The sequence below is a fragment of the Eulemur rufifrons genome, chromosome 9 (assembly GCF_041146395.1).
Source record: "Eulemur rufifrons isolate Redbay chromosome 9, OSU_ERuf_1, whole genome shotgun sequence".
In the NCBI taxonomy this organism is placed as follows: Eukaryota; Metazoa; Chordata; class Mammalia; order Primates; family Lemuridae; genus Eulemur; species Eulemur rufifrons.
The window spans coordinates 56,041,686-56,063,337 of NC_090991.1; the positions used below are offsets into that span (position 1 = coordinate 56,041,686).

Sequence of the window (21,652 nt, forward strand, 5' to 3'; positions counted from 1 at the left end):
CCTGAGCCCAGGTGGCCTCACCTTGTACTTCCTGAGCTGTCACCTAGCGTGGAGTCAGGACAGTCGTCCTGTCTCGCTCCCAGGATGCAGGAGAAAGGTGTGGGTGGCCCTCTGCCAGCTGCAGTGAAGAAATCACCCTCTGGGAGAACCTTCACGGCACGTCCACACAGCCAGCCGGCCACACAGCCTCCTGTGGGCCTCGAGGGGGGCCAGGCTGAGGAACTGGATGTTAAAACGTGACCTGGGGTCTTACTGTGGCTGAGCATGGAATCCGTGTGTGTTTTTTCTCTGTACAAGAGAACAGTCGAGAGGTTTCCTTCCTTCCTTATAACCCAACTAGTACAAGCAGCAAGGGGCAGCACAGAGGCCAGGCTGGGGGTGGCAGTGGACAGTCTGCCAGTGAGCCCTGCTGGCCCTGGCGTGGGGGACGGGTGAGCCCAGGCTTACACCCCACTGAAGCCACCACTGTGCAGGAACTTTCCGGCTCTGCTGGAGTTCTGGGGCTGCCGTGGTCTGCAGTGGACCTAACCACATCTGATCGAATAAATGTGTGCCCTGCTGTCCTGGTCACTAGGTCTGCATCTCCGTGCTTGTGGTCTGGCTGGCCAAGCCCAGGTTTCTCAGTCCTGTTTCCACCTGGTCTGAGAGCTGATGCTCTTCAGCAGGCATACGCTGTCCACGTGGGTCCTTCCTTAGCACGTCCACTGTGCCTGCTCCGTCACGGGCTTGACGTTGGCCCAGGGTGTGTCCCACGGCCTCACCAGCGGCCTAAACTGAGCAATGGACCTGTTGGGCCCAGGACCTGCCGAGGTTGTGCGACCTCCCACTGCATCCAGGCCAGATGAGGGACGGTGGCAGCTTGCCCACGCCCACTCAGCTGCCAGGTGGGGCCCGACATTTGCATTTCTGCCTCACTTCTTTGCATTCGACTGTTCGGCTGTTGAACGGTGTTTGTGTGAAGCAAATCAACTTGCAACTCCGATGGTTAGCAAATGTGCGTCCACCACTGCAGAGGGTGTGGTGTCACTCGTGGACACAGGCTGGACTTTCTGAGTGAGAATGAGCTGTATGTCTTGAAAAAACAAGGAGAGCGAGTGCCAGGGCTAAACACCCATTTTTAAATTGAAAATTTGCCAGGCGTGGTGGTGCCTAGAGTCCCAGTTACTGCTTGGGAGGCTGAGGCAGGAGGATCGCTTGAGCCCAGGAATTCAAGACTGCAGTGAGCTGTGACTGTGCCACTGCACTCCAGCCTGGGCAACAGAGCAAGACCCTATCTCTAAAAAATAAATGGAAATGCAAATTATTTTTATTTTTGCCCAATACGTGAATGATTTTTATAAAGTATTGAGCTTGGTGAGAAGAGCAGGTGCTCACGTGCTGTTGGCCGGAATACAATTTGGCAGCAACGCCCTGATTGAAGACAGAAGTCCCTGAAGTTCGACTCCTAGGAGCCGTCCCAGAAGCAGCCCCGGAAGCCACTCATTACTATGTTTGAGTAAAGAGTAAACCATCCGCAACACCTCACTGCGAGTTCTGCAGTGAACCTGGTGAGGTGCTTGTCAGGATGTCCAGAAGCAGGTAAAGTATGAAACGGCCCAGGACAGCCCCACGACACAATTATCTGATCCCAAATGTCCGCGGGCCGAGGTGGAGAAACCAGCCTGTGGTGAGTGCTCAGTCGACTTCAACTCATCATCCTCACTGACTCCTCCCAGGGATCACATCTTAGTGGCCAGGGGGTAGAATGACAGCCTGTGTGGCTCTGTCCTCAGACGGTTACCACCCTGTGGAGGTGACAGTCCCCTGTGGTCGGGAGGGCAGTGCTTCTGGCTGCTGAGCTACTCCGGAATCCTGTTACTCAGCGAGTTGTTTTAACTGGTCTGTGCCTCAGGGTCCTCACTTGTAAAATGGGTCTAAACCCTCGATGGGGTGAGGATTAAGCCAGGTACCAGGAGAGTGCTCAGAACAGCTCCCGGCACAGTAAACGCCAGGTGTTACCTTCCTAAAGAAGAAAAAGTATGAAGTAGATTTTTATGTACTGATGTGGAAGTCTCAGAACAAGCCATACAATACAATATGAGCTCCTTTTGGTCTCCTTTTTCTAAGCCAAAACGAGAGAGAGGGAAAAAAATTGGATTTTGAAAAAAAAAAAAAAATCAGGAACTCCCCAAGCCTGGCTCCTCCTGCGGGGGAGGGAGGAGACGACCAGGGGTGCCTTCCTGAGTGTGCGCCCTGAGTTCTTACCTGGTGGGGTCCCAGGTGAGGCAGCTCCCAGGCTCGCTGAGGAGGGACAGGCAGGGGAGGGAACAAAAGGGCCGCTGGGCGTGGCAGGTACCCCCGATCTGAACTCAGGTTGCTGGATTCCGAGTCCAGAGTGCTGAACTTTACAGCCTGGAACTGGCTGCCGCCAGGTGCCCTCAACAGGATGGGATCAGGGACATGAGTGGAGCCGCAGGGCAGAAAAGGAAAAAAAAAAACCCCTGTAGCAGAGGATGGTTTCGATCCATCGACCTCTGGGTTATGGGCCCAGCACGCTTCCGCTGCGCCACTCTGCTGGCTCTAGCCGCTTGTGCTGGCACAGATGGTGACCATTTCAGCAGCCTCCCCAGCTGCAGCGACCTCTGCCGGCCAGGGGGACTAACCCGCGACTAACTGGTGACCGGCTGGGCAAGGCAGCCCAATTAAAATAAACTGGACTTTTGTTTTCCTTCCCTCAACTTCTTAGGAAGATGATCTATGAATTCATGTCCTTTTCTGTTGTTAAAGACAAAATGTTGGCCGGGCACGGTGGCTCAGGCAATTTGGGAGGCCGAAGCTGACTCGAGCCAAGAAGTTCAAGACCAGCCTAAGCAACATAGCAAGACCTTGTCTGTACAAATAATTTAAAAAATTAGCCAGGCATGGTGGCGCATGACTATAGTCCTAGCTACTCGGGAGGCTGAGGCAGGAGGATCCCTTGAACCCAGGAGTTCAAGGCTACACTGAACTATGATTGCAACACTTCACTCCAGCCTGGGCAACAGAGTGGAAACCCTCTCTCAAAAAAATAAATAAACATCACTGGACCCAGTGGTGCACACCTGTAGTTTCAGCTACTTGAGAGGCTGAATCAGGAGGATCCCTTGAGGTCTGGAGTTTGAGGCCGTGGTGCACCATGATCGCACCCAAGAATAGTCACTGTGCTCCAGCCTGGGCAACACAGCGAGACCCCATCTCCAAAAAAAAAAAAGAACAAGTCAAGAAACACAACCTGTATAGTTCAAAGTGTCCATGTCCCTGGACATGGTGAAAGTTCTGTATTTCAGTGGTGATGGTGGTGGTTGGATTTTGGAAAGGAACAAAAATAGCATTTCTCCCATTAGTTCAAAATGACTTCTGATTTGTTTAATTATGAACTATCCTTTGAATTCTGCTTCTCTTGACTTACTTCTCCCTGGTAGCAAAGGAAGCCACTGACACACCCAACAGGGCACAGCGACAAGTCCCAGCTCAGAACGTGGGGACACTGGTAGTTGCTGATAAGGTGAGGCTCCCTCTATGGGACCCCCAGAACTGTACTGTGAACAGGACTGTACTTCACCTCAGGGGTCTAAAGGACACTGCCTGAGTCTGGTGAGCCCAGGTATAGGGGTACAGGAACAGTTAGAGGTGAAAGGGTGTCCACTGGGAGAAGACCGAGCGTTAAATGCCTCCAGAGGCTCATGGCCTCGCCGAGCTGTCGGACTGGATAAAACCAGACTGGAGGACTGACAGCAAAGGCCTGCTGATGAGGTGTGTGGCTGGACTTCTCAAAACAGGCCAGAGTTTTAGAAGAGAAGGTCCTCACCATGGAAAAGCCTCAGTCAGGTAGGTAAGGAAACACACAGACGCCGGTCAGAATCTTCCTTCAGCCACCTTAGTGATGCTTGTTTAATGGCCTTGGACCAAAATTGTCATGGGTACACGGAAGGTCGCGCTAAGGCTGACAACGTGGACTCCTTTGTTCCTTACCAAGCCCTGACGATGACTCCTGCTAAAGTGTTTTATTGACCAACTACAGATCCCAACACTGCTTGAGGGTGGGAAAGCCAACACCAGATGACAGGTGGTTTCATTAATCCTTTTCCTGCCGGAGACGCAGAAGCCGCGTTGGAACCAACACGATTCTGGGCCTGGGCGGTCACTGCAGCCCATGCAGCTCCGCGGCTGCGGCAAAGGGCCGGTCCCCGCGCGGGAGGACGTACCCCTTCAGCGCCGCCCCACGCGGGCAGCGGCGGAGGTGCCGGCACGGTCTCCTCGCGACAGGGCAGAGGCGAGGGCGCCCAGAACCGTCGCGCCGCTGAGAGCCGAGGGGCCACCGGTCACGTGGGCGAGCGGTCACATGGGGAGCGTCACGTGCTCGCGCGTACGACCGCCCCTCGTAGGTCGCCATGTCTGCGCCTGCGCCCTGCCCTTAGCTGGGCGCGCACGTCTGCGCCTGCGCCCTGGACAGCGCGGGTCCGGGCGCCGCAGTTGATCCCGCGAATTAGTGAGAGCTGCCCGGACGCCCTCGTCGGGTTCTGAACGCCGGAGCGTCAGGATTTTGCTTCCTGCGCGGCAGTGGAATCGCAGCGCACAGAGCGCAGGACGCGCCTCACCGTCCTCCAGCAGAGTCCGTGAAAATCTGCCTTTTGTTACCCATAAGTGTGTGTGTGGTGTCGTGTCTGTATGTGTGTGATGGTGTCATGTGTGTCGTGTGAGATGGTGTCATGTGTCTGTGTGTCAGATGGTGCCATGTGTGTCTGTGTGTGTCAGACGATGCCATCTATGTGTCTGTGAGCTGGTGTCGTGTGTGTGTGTGTGTGTGTGTGTGATGGTGCCATGTGTGTGGTGTGTGTGAGATGGTGTCGTGTGTCTGTGAGATGGTGTCTGTGTGTGTGTGTGAGATGGTGCCATGTGTGTCTGTGTGTGTCAGACGATGCCATCTATGTGTCTGTGAGATGGTGTCATGTGTGTCTGTGTGTGTGTGTGAGATGGGTCATGTGTGTCTGTGTGTGTGTCAGATGATGCCATCTATGTGTCTGTGAGCTGGTGTCGTGTGTGTGTGTGTGTGTGTGTGATGGTGCCATGTGTGTGGTGTGTGTGAGATGGTGTCGTGTGTCTGTGAGATGGTGTCATGTGTGTCTGTGTGTGTGTGATGGTGCCATGTGTGTGGTGTGTGTGAGATGGTGTCGTGTGTCTGTGAGATGGTGTCGTGTGTGTGTGTGTGTGTGTGTGATGGTGCCATGTGTGTGGTGTGTGTGAGATGGTGTCGTGTGTCTGTGAGATGGTGTCGTGTGTGTGTGTGTGTGTGTGATGGTGCCATGTGTGTGGTGTGTGTGAGATGGTGTCGTGTGTCTGTGAGATGGTGCCATGTGTGTCTGTGTGTGTGTCAGATGATGCCATCTATGTGTCTGTGAGATGGTGTCATGTGTGTCTGTGTGTGTGTGTGTGAGATGGGTCATGTGTGTCTCTGTGTGTGCGCATGTGCACAGGCATGTTCCTGTACCTGTTCTGAGGTAAAAACGAGTTCATACTGACGTCTCCAACTCGAGCCTAGTACCATGTTTTATTTTAGCCTCTTGCTTATCTGTAACTTGCTCTCCAACAGGATAAATCTTTGCCCACTTTAAGAATGTGGCATTTGTCTTTTTACTACTCATTTGTTTGAGGCAGGATCCATTTCTTGTCATCGTTTTACTTCTGGCATGATCCACAAATGTTGGATTGAAACGGATTTAAGCTAAAGGAAGGTTTGCTTGAAGCTCAGCTTGGGTTGTTTCCATTAGCTGGGTTCCCACGCAGGCTAATTGTGGGGTTAACGGCTGTTGACATTTTTATGGCTCTGAGGCTCTGATGTTTGCACTGTCAGAATTCTGTCCAAACAGTTGCTTCGCCTTTCTGCTTGCCTGCTGACTGCCTGTCTTCCCGTCTCCGCCCCAATCCATGAGCCTCCAGGACACAAGGGGGTTTTCATCTTGATCCTGCACTTCACAGAAGCTCAGAGTAAGTTTTTTTGTTCATTTGAAGACAGGGTTTCACGCTGTTGCCCACGCTAGAGTGCCATGACATCATCACAGCTCACTGCAACCTCAAACTCCTGGGCTCAGGCGATCCTCCTGCCTCAGCCTCCCAAGTAGCTGGGACTGCAGGTGCACACTACCATACCTGGCTAATTTTTCTTACTTTTTGTACAAAAGGGGTCTCACTATGTTGCCCAGGCTGGTCTCAAACTCCTGGGCTCAAGCGATCCTCCCACGTCTGCCTCCAAGAGTGTGGGATTACAGGTGTGAGCCACTGTACCCCGCCCCCCCCGCCCCCACACACACACCCCCCAACCCCTGGTAGAGTAGGTTTTTGCATGGCGTACAGTGCAAAAACTGTAACTGATTAGAATGTTCATTCACTGTGAAGTTTTCCAGAACTTGTTCACGCTGACTTCCAGCATGAGCTGCCTTCAGGGCTCAGGGACCTGTTGGAGAGAACCTGTTGGTAAATAGTCGTCCCAGAGGCTGAGCTGCAGCAGTGAGGTGGGTGCTGGGCAGGGCAGTGCTGGGAAGGAGTAACTCTTGCTGCATGGCCGGCGGTTGGGTGGCTGATGGAGGTGCCATGGGAGCTGGATCTTGCCCCCTGGAGGGGTTGTGAACTGGGACATGCATGCTAGTCGTGGTCCTGGGGAACATCGTGGGAGTGTGGGCTGCTGGTCCAGGCAAGGGGTATGATCTGAGTCATGGCCACCCCCTGTCCTAGTCTCAGAAGGCAGGACCCGGGCCCCTGCCTGTGCTCATGGCAGGCCCTTGGCCCACAGCCACACAGGACGGGGCAGAAGATATCTGCCACGTGGACAAGCAAGCGAATGAAGGCTGGCCCTGAGGCTCAGAGCCCAGGAGCTGGGAGGAGTAGGGACACCCGACATACACCCAGAAGCTGCAGGGGCCACCCAGGAAGCACTGGGGAAAGGAGTGACCCTGGGCTGAGGTGACACAGGCCCTTGTTCAGAAACGGCCTTTGACTGTTGAATTTGAGTGTTTTCCTGTGTCGGCCTGGGGGACTGCAGGGTCAGCACAGAGATTTGGAAAGCTGGCCTAAGGGGGAGACCCAGCTGGACCCCCACGGCCAGGGCACGGAGATGTCTGCGTGCGGCCACCACAGGATGCTTCGTGTGTGTGCGCCTTTGCTGCCCTGCCAAGCTGTCCCTTCCGCTCTTGCTAAACATAGATGCATGTGGCTCAGGACACGGGGCGCAGGGCGGCTCAGGGGCTGCCTTCCAGACACACCGCACTCACTCAGGGCGGATGTGCGTAATCGCAGGTTACTGCTCATCTCTGTGCCTCCTGGGGCGTGTGTGAAGGATGCAAATTGGGATTCACGGGTCGGCCTCCTCCTCGCTGCCCAGAAAGGCCAGTTGGGAACAGGCCTCTCCAGGTCTGGAGGCTCCCAAGGGAGGCCTGTGGCAAAGTTTTTTGGTGGGGAGGTCTAGGGACCACTCTCACATTCAGATCCAGTTAAGCATCAGTACATGTAAACATTTTCTTGGTACATTCTTTTAAAAACAGGTATGCTAAGAATTCTCTCTGAAGCTCTCATTTGCTTAGAATGAAATTCAATTAGGAATATATGTATTATCTGTAAAACTCACTTGTTCCTAAAAATCAGATGAGGTTTAAAACATTTTACTAATTTTTAGCTTTTAAGAGCTGCAATTATGTTTTTTAACTTTAATTAAAAGGTAATTTAAAATTGAAATTACAAAAATAATGTGCTTATTTTTTGAATGGAAAAGGATAGAATCCTAAGGAATGGGAGTAGCCTGTTAGCAGTCTGGTGGTTGCTCCTTACCATCTTAGTCCGTTTTGTGTTGCTATGACAGAATAACTGAGACTGGGTGATTCATAAAGAAAATAGGTGGGCCGGCCGTGGTGGCTCACGCCTGTAATCCTAGCACTCTGGGAGGCCGAGGCGGGTGGATCGCTCGAGGTCAGGAGTTCGAGACAAGCCTGAGCAAGAGTGAGACCCCGTCTCTACTAAAAATAGAAAGAAATTATCTGGCCAACTAAAAATATATATAAAAAAAAAAAATTAGCTGGGCATGGTGGCACATGCCTGTAGTCCGAGCTACTCGGGAGGCTGAGGCAGTAGGATCGCTTGAGCCCAGGAGTTTGAGGTTGCTGTGAGCTAGGCTGATGTCACGGCACTCACTCTAGCCCGGGCAACAAAGCGAGACTCTGTCTCAAAAAAAAAAAAAAAAAGAAAATAGGTGTATTTAGCTCATGGTTCTGTAGGCCGGGCAGTTCAAGGGCACAGCAGGCTTCTGGCGAGGGTTTCCGTGCTGCGTCATGACATGGCTGAGAAGGTCCCAGGGAAGCAGAGAGAGAGAACCCAAGCAGTGTCCTGGCCTTATGACAACCTGCTCTCCCAGGAACTAGTCTATTCCTGGGAGAACTTCCTCACTGTCATTCATGAGGAACCTGCACCCATGACCCACACAGCTTCCACCAGGCCGCGCCTCCCAACACCACCACACTGGGGATCCAATTTCAACATGAGTTTGGGTGGGACAAACCACATCCAACCATAGCACTGACCTTTCCTGGGACCCCGGCCCCAGACTAGCTGTGTCTTCCATGTGCATACCAGGCCTGGCGGTCACTACTATACCGCAGCAGATTTGCCCCTTTCTTTTTAAAAAGGACATATTTGAACATGTCCTATTAAATATTCAACTGGCCACCACTGATGTACATTAAAATCGTGTAGATTTTCTGCTTTTAAACAATGAAGTTATAAGCATCCTTGCACAGTTGTACGAATATACAGTGCCTCTCAATCCCTAGAACTGGAATTGCTGGGTCAAAAGACATGCACACTTTAAATTTTGCTAGATTACAATGATCTGGACGTGGGAACTCAAAACATTTGCCACAAAATGCCTATGAGAAAACAGAAAAGGTGTGTGTGGCAGGTCCAGCTCCAGTTGCCTTGGGAGGAGCCCCTGTGCCCACTGTGCCCCTGTGCCCATGCCAGGGTGTAGAGACACCATAGCTGGTTTATAGACTCACTTGTTGAAGACACTTGGGTTGTTTCGGTTTCACGTTATTATGAACAAAGCTGCTGTGAACATTCTTGTAAAAGCTATTTTGCAGGCATATGTTTTCTTTTCTCTTGGTAAATACGTAGGAGTGGAATGGCTGGATCATGTGGTAAATAGGGGTATGTGTGTGTGTGTGTCTGTCTTTAAGAAACTACCAAACTATTTCCCAAAGTGGCCACACCATTTATATCCCCATCAACAATGGGAGTGTGCCACATGTCATGGGTGTGGTGCGCTGTCTGGGGGATGCACATGCTTCAGGCTCTGACTTGGGTGGGGTGAGGGAAATATATGTAACCTAAACATTTGGACCCTGTAATATGCTGAAATAAAAAAAAATTAAAACAAAAATGTATGAGAGTTCCAGTTGCCCCACATCATTGTCAACATTCGGTCGTATCAGCTTTTAGAGACGAGGTCTGACTATGTCGCCCAGGCTGGGGTGCAGCTGCTACTCAGGTGTGGTCACAGCTCACTGCAGCCTCACACTCCTGGCCTCAACTGACTGTCCCATCTCAGCCTCCTAAGTAGCTGGGATCACAGGATGGTGCCCCCACACCCAGCCTCCCTTGCAGTTTTTTTTTTTTTTTTAAGAAACTGATGCTTATTTTCTGTTAACTTCATTTCCATCTTGCTTAGGAGCCTGTGGAAGAACAGCTGGAGACCAGTCAGGGGTTGTTCCTACCCGTTCAGTGGCCTGAGCAGTGGGCGCGGCACACAGTCCTCGGCGGGGAACTGTGGAACAGGCACCGGGCACCTGCACGACTGCAGGCCAGGCTGAGTGGCAGTGACCTCTGGGGCTGGAGCAGCCCACACACCTCTTTGGCCACAGCTGTTTTAGCAGCGGCCGGCCACTGTTTATCAAGGAGGGCTCAGTTCAGCTCAATGATTTGACAAACACGTGAAATCCCTCCTGCCTGCCTGGCACTGTGCTGGTGTTGAGGCAGGAACACAGGCAGGACCATGTCCCTGCCTCAGAGCCTGTAATGTTTGATCAAACAGAACATTTCATTCTCAAAATTCTGGGTAGTAGAGGGTTTTACAGTAATATAATTTTACTTTTTTAGAGATAGTATCTTGATCTGTAACCCAGGCTGAAGTCCGGTGCCATCATTATAGCTCACTGCAGCCTCCCACTCCTGGGCTCAAGTGATCCTCCTGCCTCAGCCTCCCCAGTAGCTGGGACCACAGGTGTACACCACCATGCCCAGCTAATTTTTCTATTTTTAGTAGAGATGGGGTTTTGCTCCTGCTCAGGCTGCTCTCAAACTCCAGACCTCAAGTGATCCTCTAGTGTTGGCCTCTCAGAGTGCTGGGATTACAGGTGTGAGCCACTGTGCCCAGCCAATCTTTTAAAGAAATTATTTTAAACATCTTTTATAGTTGCCCACATAGCCACCTTCTCAGGTATTCTTCGTTCACTAGTACAGAACTGGGATTCCATTTGAGATCATTTTCCTCTGGCCAGAGGAATTTCCTTCAGTGTTTTTTGAAGGCTGGGTCTTCTGGTGGCATTCTCAGCTCTTGATTATCTGAAAACATCTTTCATTGCCTGTAATTTTTAAAGGATGTTTTTGTTAGATATTGAATTCTGATCTCAATGACTTCTGTTTGCTTTACTTTTAGTATTTTATACCTGTCATTTCTTTGTCTTCTGGCTCCCATTGCCTTTGATAAGGAGTCTGCTGTCATTCTTACTGCTGGCTCCATGAAGGTAACGTGTCTTTCTGTATTTGTCTCCTTTTAGTACTTTCCTCTTTAGTGCTGATTTTCAGCAGCTGAATTATGATACGCCTCCATGTGTTTTTCTTTGAACTTACATATTTTTTGAGGGCTTGCTGCACTGTTTGGATGTGTGGGTTGGTATTATATGTTTTCATCAATTTGTAACCTTCTTACATATTATCTCTTTAAATATTTCTTCTGCTACATTTACTTTCTTACCTCCTTTTGGGAGTCCAATTTTACATACATTTGACCATTTGATCTTGTCCCACAGGTCTCTAATATTCTTTTCTGTTTTCTTTTTTTGCCTCGTTTTTCTTCTTTTTTCTCTCTGCATTTCAATTCAGACCATCTCTGTTGATGTGACTTTGAGGTGAAAAATCCCCTCTTCAGCTGTATCTAGTCTGGTGTTCAGCTAATTCTATGAATTCTTCATTTCCAATATTTTAGTTTTTCCTTTACACTAGTAAAGTTTACACACCCCTGCTCCTAAAGCCCTTACTCCTGGGGTGTTGCCTTTCTGGGGTCTCAACTGAGTTCCTAGGTTGGACCAAGATCTTTTACCTTTGTCACAACATCTTCCAGTCCTGTGAAAACTCTGCAACTTCCTCTCAGCTCTCATGCAACACGTACAATCAGAAGAGGTTCAAAGAACAGGGTTAGGTTGCTGTAATAAAACTTCCTCTAGTTCCATTTACTTATACATACACACTTATGAAAAAAAAAAAGGGATACTATTGACTCTGTACCCCGCCTCGTAGCAATAATTACTTCTCATCAGTGGATACAGAAACTAATTATCAGGGGAAAAAAGTTCTACACATGCTATTAAAAGATAAATCTCCAATATAATTCAACTTTTTAGTCTTGATCAAAATTTACATGTATTTATGTTGCTTTGGTCTATGATGAGCTAATAATATTTGTAATATTAATACTAATTCAATCTAGGAGAAATGTTTTTAACATGATACTTAAGTTCACAGGAAATCATAAATTAAATGTATGTACGTTTATACAAGTATTTTATGTATCTGTACCTAACCTGTATCTCCAGGAATAAATAATAGGGTCAGCAATAACTTATGTTCAAGCATAAACGTCTATCAAATTTAGAATAAAATTTGTGTGGGAATTTTAATGGAAATGAGTTCAGGAGGAAAAAATTTAATGTAAAACTCTTGACTGTTAACCAAGAGATTGTTTGTATATTTAGAAAACATAGGATGATGGGTTTCAGATCATTCTGGTTCATTTGATACATTTAAGAAATGATATCTGGTTTTATTTTAAAAGTCAATATTTACAATATTTGGGAAATTACACCCACTGCAACTATTTAAACATGACAGAAATGTTTGCTGTTATCTTAAATGTGGGGCCTCATAGATTTTCACAGTATCAGTTTATTGGGTACTCATGCAAAAAGCTCTAAGGATGGTGGGTTCAGCTACTTTTTCCGTAGCTTGAATCATTATAAGGGACACATAACGGATTTCCTTGTTTTCAATTCAATTTTGTCCCCTAAAGTGCACACAGCAAACAGGTAGAACTTTTTAAAAGTTAAATCGGATCATATTACTTCTGTGCTCCAAATGCTCAATGTTTTCCCATTTCGTTCCTGGTGGCTTCTCCTTCCCTTGGTCACAGACGCTGGGGCCTTGACCGCCCCCCCCCACCCCCCGCCCCGCCCCGCACATCTCTGCCTCAGGGCCCCTGCCTGGGGGTCACGGTGGCCCCCGCGCTCACTGGCGCCAGGCCCCGATGCAGTCCTCCGTGTCCCACCTCTGGGTCCCACTTCCTCCTTTCAGCACCTGCCGCTCTTTGTCTGAGCGGTGTGTTTACCCACGTGTGTGCTGCGGACCCCGGACCCACCCGGGCCCACGCCCGGGCCTCCCGTCCGCCGGCCGCTGACTTCCGCGGACCCGCGTGGGCCTCGCCACGGCGCGCAGCAGCACGCTGAGAACGCCGTGCGGCCCCGGGTCTCCTCGCTGACGAGTGACCATCTGCACGGCGAGCTTCTCGGCTGTGGACCTCATGACCGTTTTCTGCTGTGGTGAAGCACTAACTCTGAGACCTGTCAATGCCCAGCCGCGCCAGGCGCCAGCCAACCCCGACCGAGAGCGGCGGCCCGCAGCCCCGGTGTCCCCGGGGAGGCCGCGGGCCTGAAGCTCTCAGCCTCCTCCCCGTCTGCGGAGCCACCCGCCCATCCGCCGCGGCCTCGGCCCCGACCCGGGCTCGGCCCCGGCGGCCTCCGCCGCCCCGATCCCGCGCGGGCCCAGCTTTTCCGCCCCGGGTTTTCGCGCCGCCCGAAGGCCGGCCTGCGTAGGGGCGACGCCGCCGGACGTGCGGCGGTCGGCGCGGCGTGGCTCGCCATTGGCCGGCCGTTGTAGCCCCACTGCCGTGCACAGCTCCCATTGGCCGGCGCGGCTGTCCGTCGGCGCGGGGTGGGCCCGGCGCGCCGGCCCGGTGGCGCGGCCGCGCGTGCTCCCGCCCCTCGCGCCGCTCGCTCGCTCGCCGGCCGGCGGCCTCGGCTGGGCCTCGCTGCGGAGCGCGGCGGCCGACTTCCCGCCTGGGCCTCGGCCCGCGCCACCCGCGCCCGCGCCCAGCGGCCGGCGGGCCCTCACGCAGGCCGATGGCGGCGGCCGCGGCGGCGCTCTCGGGCGCGGGCCCTCCACCCACAGGCGGCGCGGCCGGGGGCGGCGGGGCCGGGGGCGGTGGGTCCCCGCCGGGTGGCTGGGCCGTGGCGCGGCTCGAGGGCCGCGAGTTTGAGTATCTGATGAAGAAGCGCTCGGTGACCATCGGGCGCAACTCGTCGCAGGGCTCGGTGGACGTGAGCATGGGCCACTCGAGCTTCATCTCCCGGCGCCACCTCGAGATCTTCACGCCCCCGGGCGGCGGCGGCGGCGGCGGCCATGGCGGGGCGGCCCCCGAGCTGCCGGCCGCGCAGCCCCGGCCGGACTCGGGTGGCGACTTCTACCTGCGTTGCCTCGGCAAGAACGGCGTGTTCGTGGACGGCGTGTTCCAGAGGCGCGGGGCGCCGCCGCTGCAGCTGCCGCGCGTGTGAGTGGCCGCGGGCGGGCGGGGGCGGGGTCTGCGGCCTGGCGCGTCGGGCGGGGGCCGGACCGGACCCAGGGCCCGACCCACTGGCCGAAGCAGGTAGACCGCGTCTGGCGACCGGGACCCACGCCACAAGCCCCCCGCAGACCCGCGATCCGGGCCCACACCACGACCTACGACCGGGACCCACACTGCCCCCCGCCCCGATCCCCACCACAAGCCTCCCCCCACGACCAGGATCGGGCCCAGGGCCCCACCCACGACCAGGACCCACACCACGGCCCGTCCACCCCCCATGACCAGAGCCCAGACCTACAACCCAGGACACTTGCCCGGACCGACCCCAACCCCCAGCGGGGACACAGACCACAGGACCCTCCATCCCCCGCCCCCGCCCGGCAGGTGCAGCCTCCCAGGCCTTCACCTTCCTAAACTTAGAGCCACTTGTGCCTGGGTCGAGGGTTTTGGGGTACCCCGTGCGTTCTGGGAGTGCGCATGTGTTGTTTCTAGCCAGCAGGTAGGTCGTAGTGGACAGAAACGTTACACTGCATGTATTCGGAAGAACTACCCCAAACTAAAATCTGTATCTTATTAGCTTATAAAGGGCTGTCTGTTACTTCGTTTTCGTTCATGTTTTCAGTAGTGAAGTACTTAAAGACACGGTATTTTGAGTCCTTCTCCACCATGTTTTTCGGTAGCCTGAAAGTTGAAAAGTCTTCAAGCATAATAGATTTTAAATCCATGCCCTTAGAAACTTAAAACTTGGGGAAAATAGATACTTACAAAACTTTTTTTAAAAAGACAGTTGATTATTTAGAAGTTATTAAAGGTCAGGTAGAGTTAAGTGAGCCTCAAAGGGAACTGTCAGTCCTGCTGCAAAACAAATTAGTTTGCTTCTATGATTTTTATGAAGTTATCATTTACTCTGCTTGATAAAACAAACTTGCTCTCTAGGAAATGCCAATTACTCCTCAGGGGCTCATTTCTAGATCATTGCAAGTACAGCCTTTGTCCACAAACTGGAACTTTTAACTGTGTTCAGTTGTTGGGAGATGCTGGTAACAGCTGTCTTGCGTTTCTTAATTCCTTAACTTGTGTGTGTCCTGCGCTGTTGCATAGACAGCCATGGAAAGTTGTGTCAGCTGATTCTTTAAACCTTGATAGTAGCAATTTAAAGAATGTTATTTTCAAACCAAAATACTAAAATCAATGGTAGGAGCCTAATGGTTGTCCTTTAATCTGACAGTTTGTTATTTACAAAAAACTCAGCGTCACAACAAAGGAAATTATACATTTACTCTGAAGATTTTGAGTTTTTAAAGAAAACTCTTTAATTATTGTTCAGCCAGAATCACTTGTGTTGAATTGAATTTTGCACGTGCCAACGTGGTAAACATGGAAATAAATTGACCTTTCAATCAGTGAGGGAGCAAATTCAAAGTTTGGAAGGATAGAGTGAACCTCGCAGGAGAGGTGAGTACCTAAGGAGAAGGGTGAAACGGAGGCCGGGCCCCTGACCTTCACCTCCAGTTTGTGCACAGGGAAGAGTCCAGTGGCCTCCGAGGCCAACGCATAGTCCCGCACTTGTTATGGGCCTGCTAACCCCGCATAGCATAGTCGGGTGGTTTTTTTCACAGAAGGGATTTTGGTATTTGTACACTGAATTCAGTGATTACCTTGTAGACTATTTCAGCACCTCCCTTTCTGTAAGGTATCACTTCCAAGTTTTTGCTGTAGGGTAGTAACACAGGTTAATGGAATGGACTCTAAAAATTGCTACTAGTGAAAGGTAGATAAATTGTTTTAAAAATTTTTTTCTTAAATTTAAGCTCAGTGTTCAAGTTGGAGTTACAAGTTGTTTTTTTAAGTTTAAAAATCAAATGAAGTATATAAGCTTAAAAGCACATGTAGTTTAGAGTAATTATACAGAGGCTGAAATAGTCTTAATGCTTATTTCAGGTTTGCCTATTGATTTTTTAATTTTTATTTTTTGTCTAGATAGGGTCTTGCTTTGTTGTCCAGGCTGGTCTGAACTCCCGTCCTCAAGCAGTCCTCCTGCCTCAGTCTCCTGAAGTGCTGGGATTACAGGCCCAGGTGTGAGCCACTGTGCCCGGCCTTGCCTACTGAATTCAAAATCACCATAGAGTTAGAAAATATGGCAACCCATGGTTGGTCTCTTATTTGAACCATAATGATTTTATTTCACTTACAACTTTAAAATAAATTCACATTTTGAATTTATATTAAGAATTCACAGAGAATTTGGAAGTGTAGGTAAGAAGGTTTTAGATTTAAGGTGTGGTTTATCATTCCATTGAAGTACTAGATAATGTGTTAATTTGAGAGGAAGAGAGAAAGCTGAGGACTGTGATCCTGTTCTTGGCTGTCATGTGTATTTTAAATAATTTTGGTAAGATGCAAATACAAGAGCCTTTTCCACAGTGGTTGGTGAGCCCCATGGCCAGTGTGAATGGGTGGGTGGGGGGTGGCTCGGTGTGCATGGGAGTGTCAGGGTGTGTAGTTTTCCAGAAAATAAGCGATTTCTGCAGCTCCTTGATTTTTTTTTGCTAATCATGCAGGGCTATGTGTAAAGAAATGCAATGTTTTCCTCTCTGAGAGCCTCGGACTCGCTGGAGACACAGATGTTACTGGGACCATAGTGTAGGCTCCATGAGGGCCCCTGGGCCACCTGGGCAGGGCTCCTGGAGGTGGGCAGGTGGAGGTGGCCTCACAGGTGTGGCTGGGGCTGTAGCCTGGCACTGGAGAAGGGACAGTTTAGGCTGGAAGGGACCTTAGGTTGTGGAACAGCTGGCGCTCGAGGTTTGCTTGGATCTGGAGGGGGGCATTTTTACTTTGATCAGTGACAGAATAAAGAATGTCCTCTTTGAGGACAGAGTCCTTGTTTGTCCAAGGGCCTAGTCTGGCGTCTGAGACTAGTAAAGTGTTTTAGGAAGGTCAATTGGAAGGGAATGTGTGGTTTTGTTGTTGCTCTTACTGTTGCCATGGTAGCAAACTAAGTATAATTTAGAAATTAAGCAACTCTTTGTCAGTTTATGTTTTGAAAATGTCAAATGAATTTGACACATTGTTGATCAATAATATCCTATAATATCTAATAGCCAAACATAAATAGAACAAGTTGAATTTGCTATTGCCCCAAACTATGTAACGTGCAAAACAGAAATTTATTTAGAAAAATGAGCCCTGTTCCTGTGCCAAATTAACTGCATGTCTGTTCTACCTAGTGGTACTTCAACACTTCCTTTCTTACGTGGCCTGTTTTGACCTGCAGGTTATGTTTGGTCATGTGTTCGAAGGCTTGCTCACTAATCAGAGATAGTGGCTGGAGAGGGTGAGCAGCCCTCAGTCAGGCTTCCAGTGCTTCCAGGTGGAGACTCCGAGAATGAGTTGATGGAACTCACGGCCCTCGGGCCTACTCAGAAAGGGTTTGGGTTCCCAGAGAATACTGGGACCAGAAAGAGGGAAGTATGGAGGGTCCCAGGGCGATCAGGAAGTTTTGGGCAGCCTTTGGGAGGAGGGCTGCTGTCTCCATGAGGAGAGGAGGCTGCTGGGTGTGGGGATGGGGATGTAAGGAGTGTGGGGGAGGGGTTGGAAGGAGGGTGCAGATGCGATTAGGGTTAGGAGGGATGGAAACCTGCTAACTGCCAGGTGGCAGCCCTGGTGGGCCTGAGGAGGCATGAGGAGGAGGAGGAGGAGAAGGAGGACAGAGTTCCCAGTAGGAAAAGATAAAAAATGTGATTATCTTGTCTGAAGACCAGAGCAGAGCCGGGCAGAACAGAGCCACTGGTGAGATCTGGCGTGTTTCCTTCTTTATGGGCTGCAAGCTTGGCTGAAATGCCTTAGTTTTATGAGCTGACGTTCTTTTCTTGACAGGCTTGTGAGTAGAACTGAGAGCCAGGGTTCAGGAGCCAGGAATTGACACTGTGTTGGTATAAATGGCAAATTCTTAGCAGAGGGGCAAGTGCCACTTTGCACTTCGAAAAGTGCTCAGTATACACATTAATTGCCTTTAATGACCACTTTGTATTTTTTCTTTAAAAGCTATAATACGCATTCATTTGGCAAATCCAGATACATTTTTATCACTGATCTGTAGACACTGGGAACACAGTGCAGCTATTTTAGCATCATCGTTAAGTTCAAAACCCAACAACCAAGCTGCTTCTGCTTCACCTAGTGTTCAGTTCTTCCAGCGGTAAAACTCAACCCTAATCTCAGCTCATTTCAATAATGTTTACTTAATGAATAGTTCAGGATGTTTCAGATCTAAAATAATTTCAGTTTCTAACACATTTTGAGAAAGAAGCCTCTTGTGACCAGTCACCTGTTGGGGTCATTTGTGCACCGACTGGCTTTGCCAGGAGAGGGTGGGCACAGGCTCCTGGACAGACGGGGGCAGATTCTGGCTTGCACTTGCCTGGGTTTAGTCCCTCCCACTGGGTGACGTGGGCTGGTCTGTGCCACAGCAGGGGCTGCATCTGTTTTGTCCATCAGTGTCCTTAGCACATTGCTTGGGGCCTGGTACAGAGGGCCCATGGGCATCTAAGGCATGACTGTCACCAGTAGGGTGACAGAAAACGTGATACAAGGGTGGAAGTATTCCAGAGGGCAAGCCTTCCTCAGCTTGCTGACGTCACTCACACACTCCTGGACACGTGTGTGCAGTAAATTGGTTGAGGGCTGAGGGCTTCTTGGAAGTGGTGAGCACGGTTTGAAGTTTCATCAGGGCCTAAGGATAAAGACAGGCTGTGGGGCATGGCTGGTGTCACCCAGGGGCTGGCAGTCCTGAGAGAGGTCCATCTGCTGGCGCCCACAGCCTCCCTTCTCAGCTTCCTTACAAACCTTCCCTGGTTACAAGGGAAACGGGGAACTGCCTCTGCCCCGGGCAGGAGGCAGGAAAGGACCTGTTTAAATTTAATGTCCTGTGGTCTGATTTGAAGTTTACTTGCTCATTAATGCTTTACACTTTGACTATGCTGTTGTTTTGGAATTAAAGATTTCCAATGGAAGAACTTAGCAATTCACAATACATTGTTATTCTTTTTTTGAAATTAAGAAAACAAGTTTTTTTTTTTTTTTGAGACAGAGTCTCACTCTGTTGCCCAGGCTAGAGTGAGTGCCGTGGCGTCAGCCTAGCTCACAGCAACCTCAAACTCCTGAGCTCAAGGGATCCTCCTGTCTCAGCCTCCCGAGTAGCTGGGACTACAGGCGTGCACCACCATGCCCGGCTAATTTTTTCTATGTATTTTTAGCTGTCCATATAATTTCTTTCTATTTTTAGTAGAGATGGGGGTCTCACTCTTGCTCAGGCTGGTCTCGAACTCCTGAACTCAAACGATCCGCCCACCTCGGCCTCCCAGAGTGCTAGGATTACAGGCGTGAGCCACCGCGCCCGGCCAGAAAACAAGTTTTTAAAAGAGGCAAGGTCTTGCTGTGTTGCCCAGGCTGGTCTTGAACTACTTGGCCTCAAACGATCCACCTGTTTCAGCCTCCAGAGTAGCTGGGATTTTAGGCATGAGCCACTGTGCTGGCTGTTCTTCTTTTTGTCTTTTTCTTTTTTAAATTTTTTTAAAATTTATATTTATAGAGACAGGGTTCTGCTCTGTTGCCCAGGCCGAAGTGCAGTGGCACAATTATAGCTCATTGCAGCCTCAAACTCTTGGGCTCAAACGCCTACCTCGCCCTCCCGAGTGGCTGGGACTACAGGTGTGTGCTACCAAGCCCAGCTAATTAGTTTTTGTAGAGACAGGGCTTTCACTAGGTTGCCCAGGCTCGTCCTGAACTCCTGGGCTCACGTGATCCACCCCGCTCAGCCTCTGGAGCAGTTGGGATTACAGGTGTGAGCCACAGTGCCTGGCTGTTTTCCTTTTTTTTTTTTTTTTTAACTACTTTTTTTAATTGAAGTCTAACAAACCATATGTACTTTTGAAACTCTGGCTGCAGTTTCTGCATGGGAGGCAGTGAAGACCTGAAGATAAGCTCCCCTGCAAGCTTTGAATGTCACCCCGCAGCCTTCCAGGGTGATACAGGGGCTTGGGACCCCCTAGGAGTGGTAGATAATGTGCCATTCTTGAAACTGTCAGGCTCCGGGAAGCAGAGAGGGGCTTCTGAGTGTCCACGATAACTTTCTAATCTATTTCCTCATCTCTGGGGCTATAATTCACCTTCTCACGCAACTTTCTCCCCTGATCTTGGTCTTCCTCTTCTTCCTCTTAGTCCTCCAAGGCGGGGACCATATCCGACACATGTGTATACCCCTTGGTATGTATTGGAAGTACATGTACCCCTTAACTGATGATTTTTTTTTTTTTGAGACAGAGTCTCTCTCTGTTGCCCAGGCCAGAGTGCCGTGGCATCAGCCTCACTCACAGCAACCTCAAACTCCTGGGCTCAAGCGATCCTCCCGCCTCGGCCTCCCAGAGTGCTAGGATTACATGCGTGAGCCGCTGCACCCGGCCTTAACTGATGATTTACCATTGCTGTTCTCTATGGTTCTCAGGTGCCAATTGTCCAGTGAAGGGATTCTAGCAGACGTGGCTTCCCTGTTCAGCGGCAGGTCTGTCCACGGCTGCAGAAGCACAGCACAGCTTTGTGCATAATTGGTGGAAATATTCCAGAAAATGATGCTGTTATAGTAACAGATTTTTCCGTTGTGAAAATGCAACTATTATTTCTTGGCTGAGGAGAAAGTTTTTTTTTTTTTTTTTTGAAAATGAAGAAAAGAGGGTTTCTAAATTAGGGAAGCTTTTAATGAAAGCAGTTTGCATTCTGGATATTCTTATCTGTTTAACATTTTTGTGCAGCTCTTGTTTTCTGTGTTTGGTTTTTGAAGCAATTTATAATACCTTAAATAATGGCAGTGTAGTAAGTCGGCTTATACACTTTTTCACGAGGGATTTTTGAATGTGCTAATGAAATAGAATACAGGAGGGCACGTTTAAGTCAAGCATTACGATCTCTACGGTTTGAAGCAGGCTTTGGCCGGCATTACCCCTGTGATCCCAGGGGTGGTGGTGCAGGGAGCCTAGGAAGCACCTAGCCCAGAGCCACAGCAGGAGAGGTGCCGCCTTTCCCAGCAGACTCAGGTCAGAGTGTGTTGGATTTTGTATTCCGCAGCTGATGTGCTACAAATAGGGGAAGTGTTCTGCGGAGACTTTTAGATCGTATTTGGGTTTTGTTGCCATTTGTCATTTGGGGTGGAACTCGTGCCTGCTTTGTCCAGTGAAAGGTATGAGAATACAACAGTGGTTCTCATCTGGCTGAGTCTGCCCCTCCTTCGCCTCCTCAGGACATGTGGCAGTGTCTGGAGACACATTTGGTTGGCACAGACTGGGAGGGTTGGTGCTACTGTGTACCAGGCAGAGGCCAGGGATGCTGCTGAAAATCCTGTGATGCATAGGACATCCCCACCACAAGGAATAATCCAGCCCCAAATGTCAGTTGTGGGGAAGTGGAGACCCCCTGTTGGACAGTAATCTAGCAGTTGATAATAGTTGAATATCACGCTTGGCCCTATTGGTGGTGAGTTTGATAATTTCTTTTTTTTTTTTTACAAATGGTACCTGCCGGCTGGGCGCCGTGGCTCACGCCTGTAATCCTAGCACTCTGGGAGGCCGAGGCGGGTGGATCGGTTGAGCTCAGCAGTTCGAGACCAGCCTCGATTTTCTACTAAAAATAGGAAGAAATTATGTGGACAACTAAAAACATATACAGAAAAAATTAGCTGGGCATGGTGGCACATGCCTGTAGTCCCAGCTA

General features: G+C 50.3%; 1 protein-coding gene, 1 long non-coding RNA gene and 1 other non-coding gene across 8 annotated transcripts in view; 2 read left to right on the plus strand and 1 right to left on the minus strand.

Moving 5' to 3' along the window:
- Positions 1-2,483: 2,483 nt before the first annotated feature.
- On the minus strand, positions 2,484-2,555 carry TRNAM-CAU (transfer RNA methionine (anticodon CAU)). Its single transcript has one exon. It is a non-coding gene; the product is annotated as a tRNA-Met (tRNA).
- A 3,310-nt stretch (positions 2,556-5,865) lies between these two features.
- LOC138391819 (uncharacterized) lies at positions 5,866-11,442 on the plus strand. Its single transcript, XR_011234858.1, has 3 exons — positions 5,866-6,003; positions 6,412-6,527; positions 9,728-11,442. It is a non-coding gene; the product is annotated as an uncharacterized lncRNA (long non-coding RNA).
- Positions 11,443-13,305: 1,863 nt separating this feature from the next.
- The window catches only part of FOXK2 (forkhead box K2), a 66,529-nt gene continuing 58,182 nt past the window's right edge, over positions 13,306-21,652 (plus strand). For all 6 annotated transcript variants that reach the window (XR_011234915.1, XR_011234919.1, XR_011234916.1 and 3 more), the window contains exon 1: positions 13,306-13,876. Coding sequence is in view for 1 of the 6 variants with exons in the window: in XM_069483053.1 (XP_069339154.1) it covers positions 13,449-13,876 (428 nt within the window). In the remaining 5 variants the exon portion in view is untranslated. The remainder of the gene's footprint in view (positions 13,877-21,652) is intronic.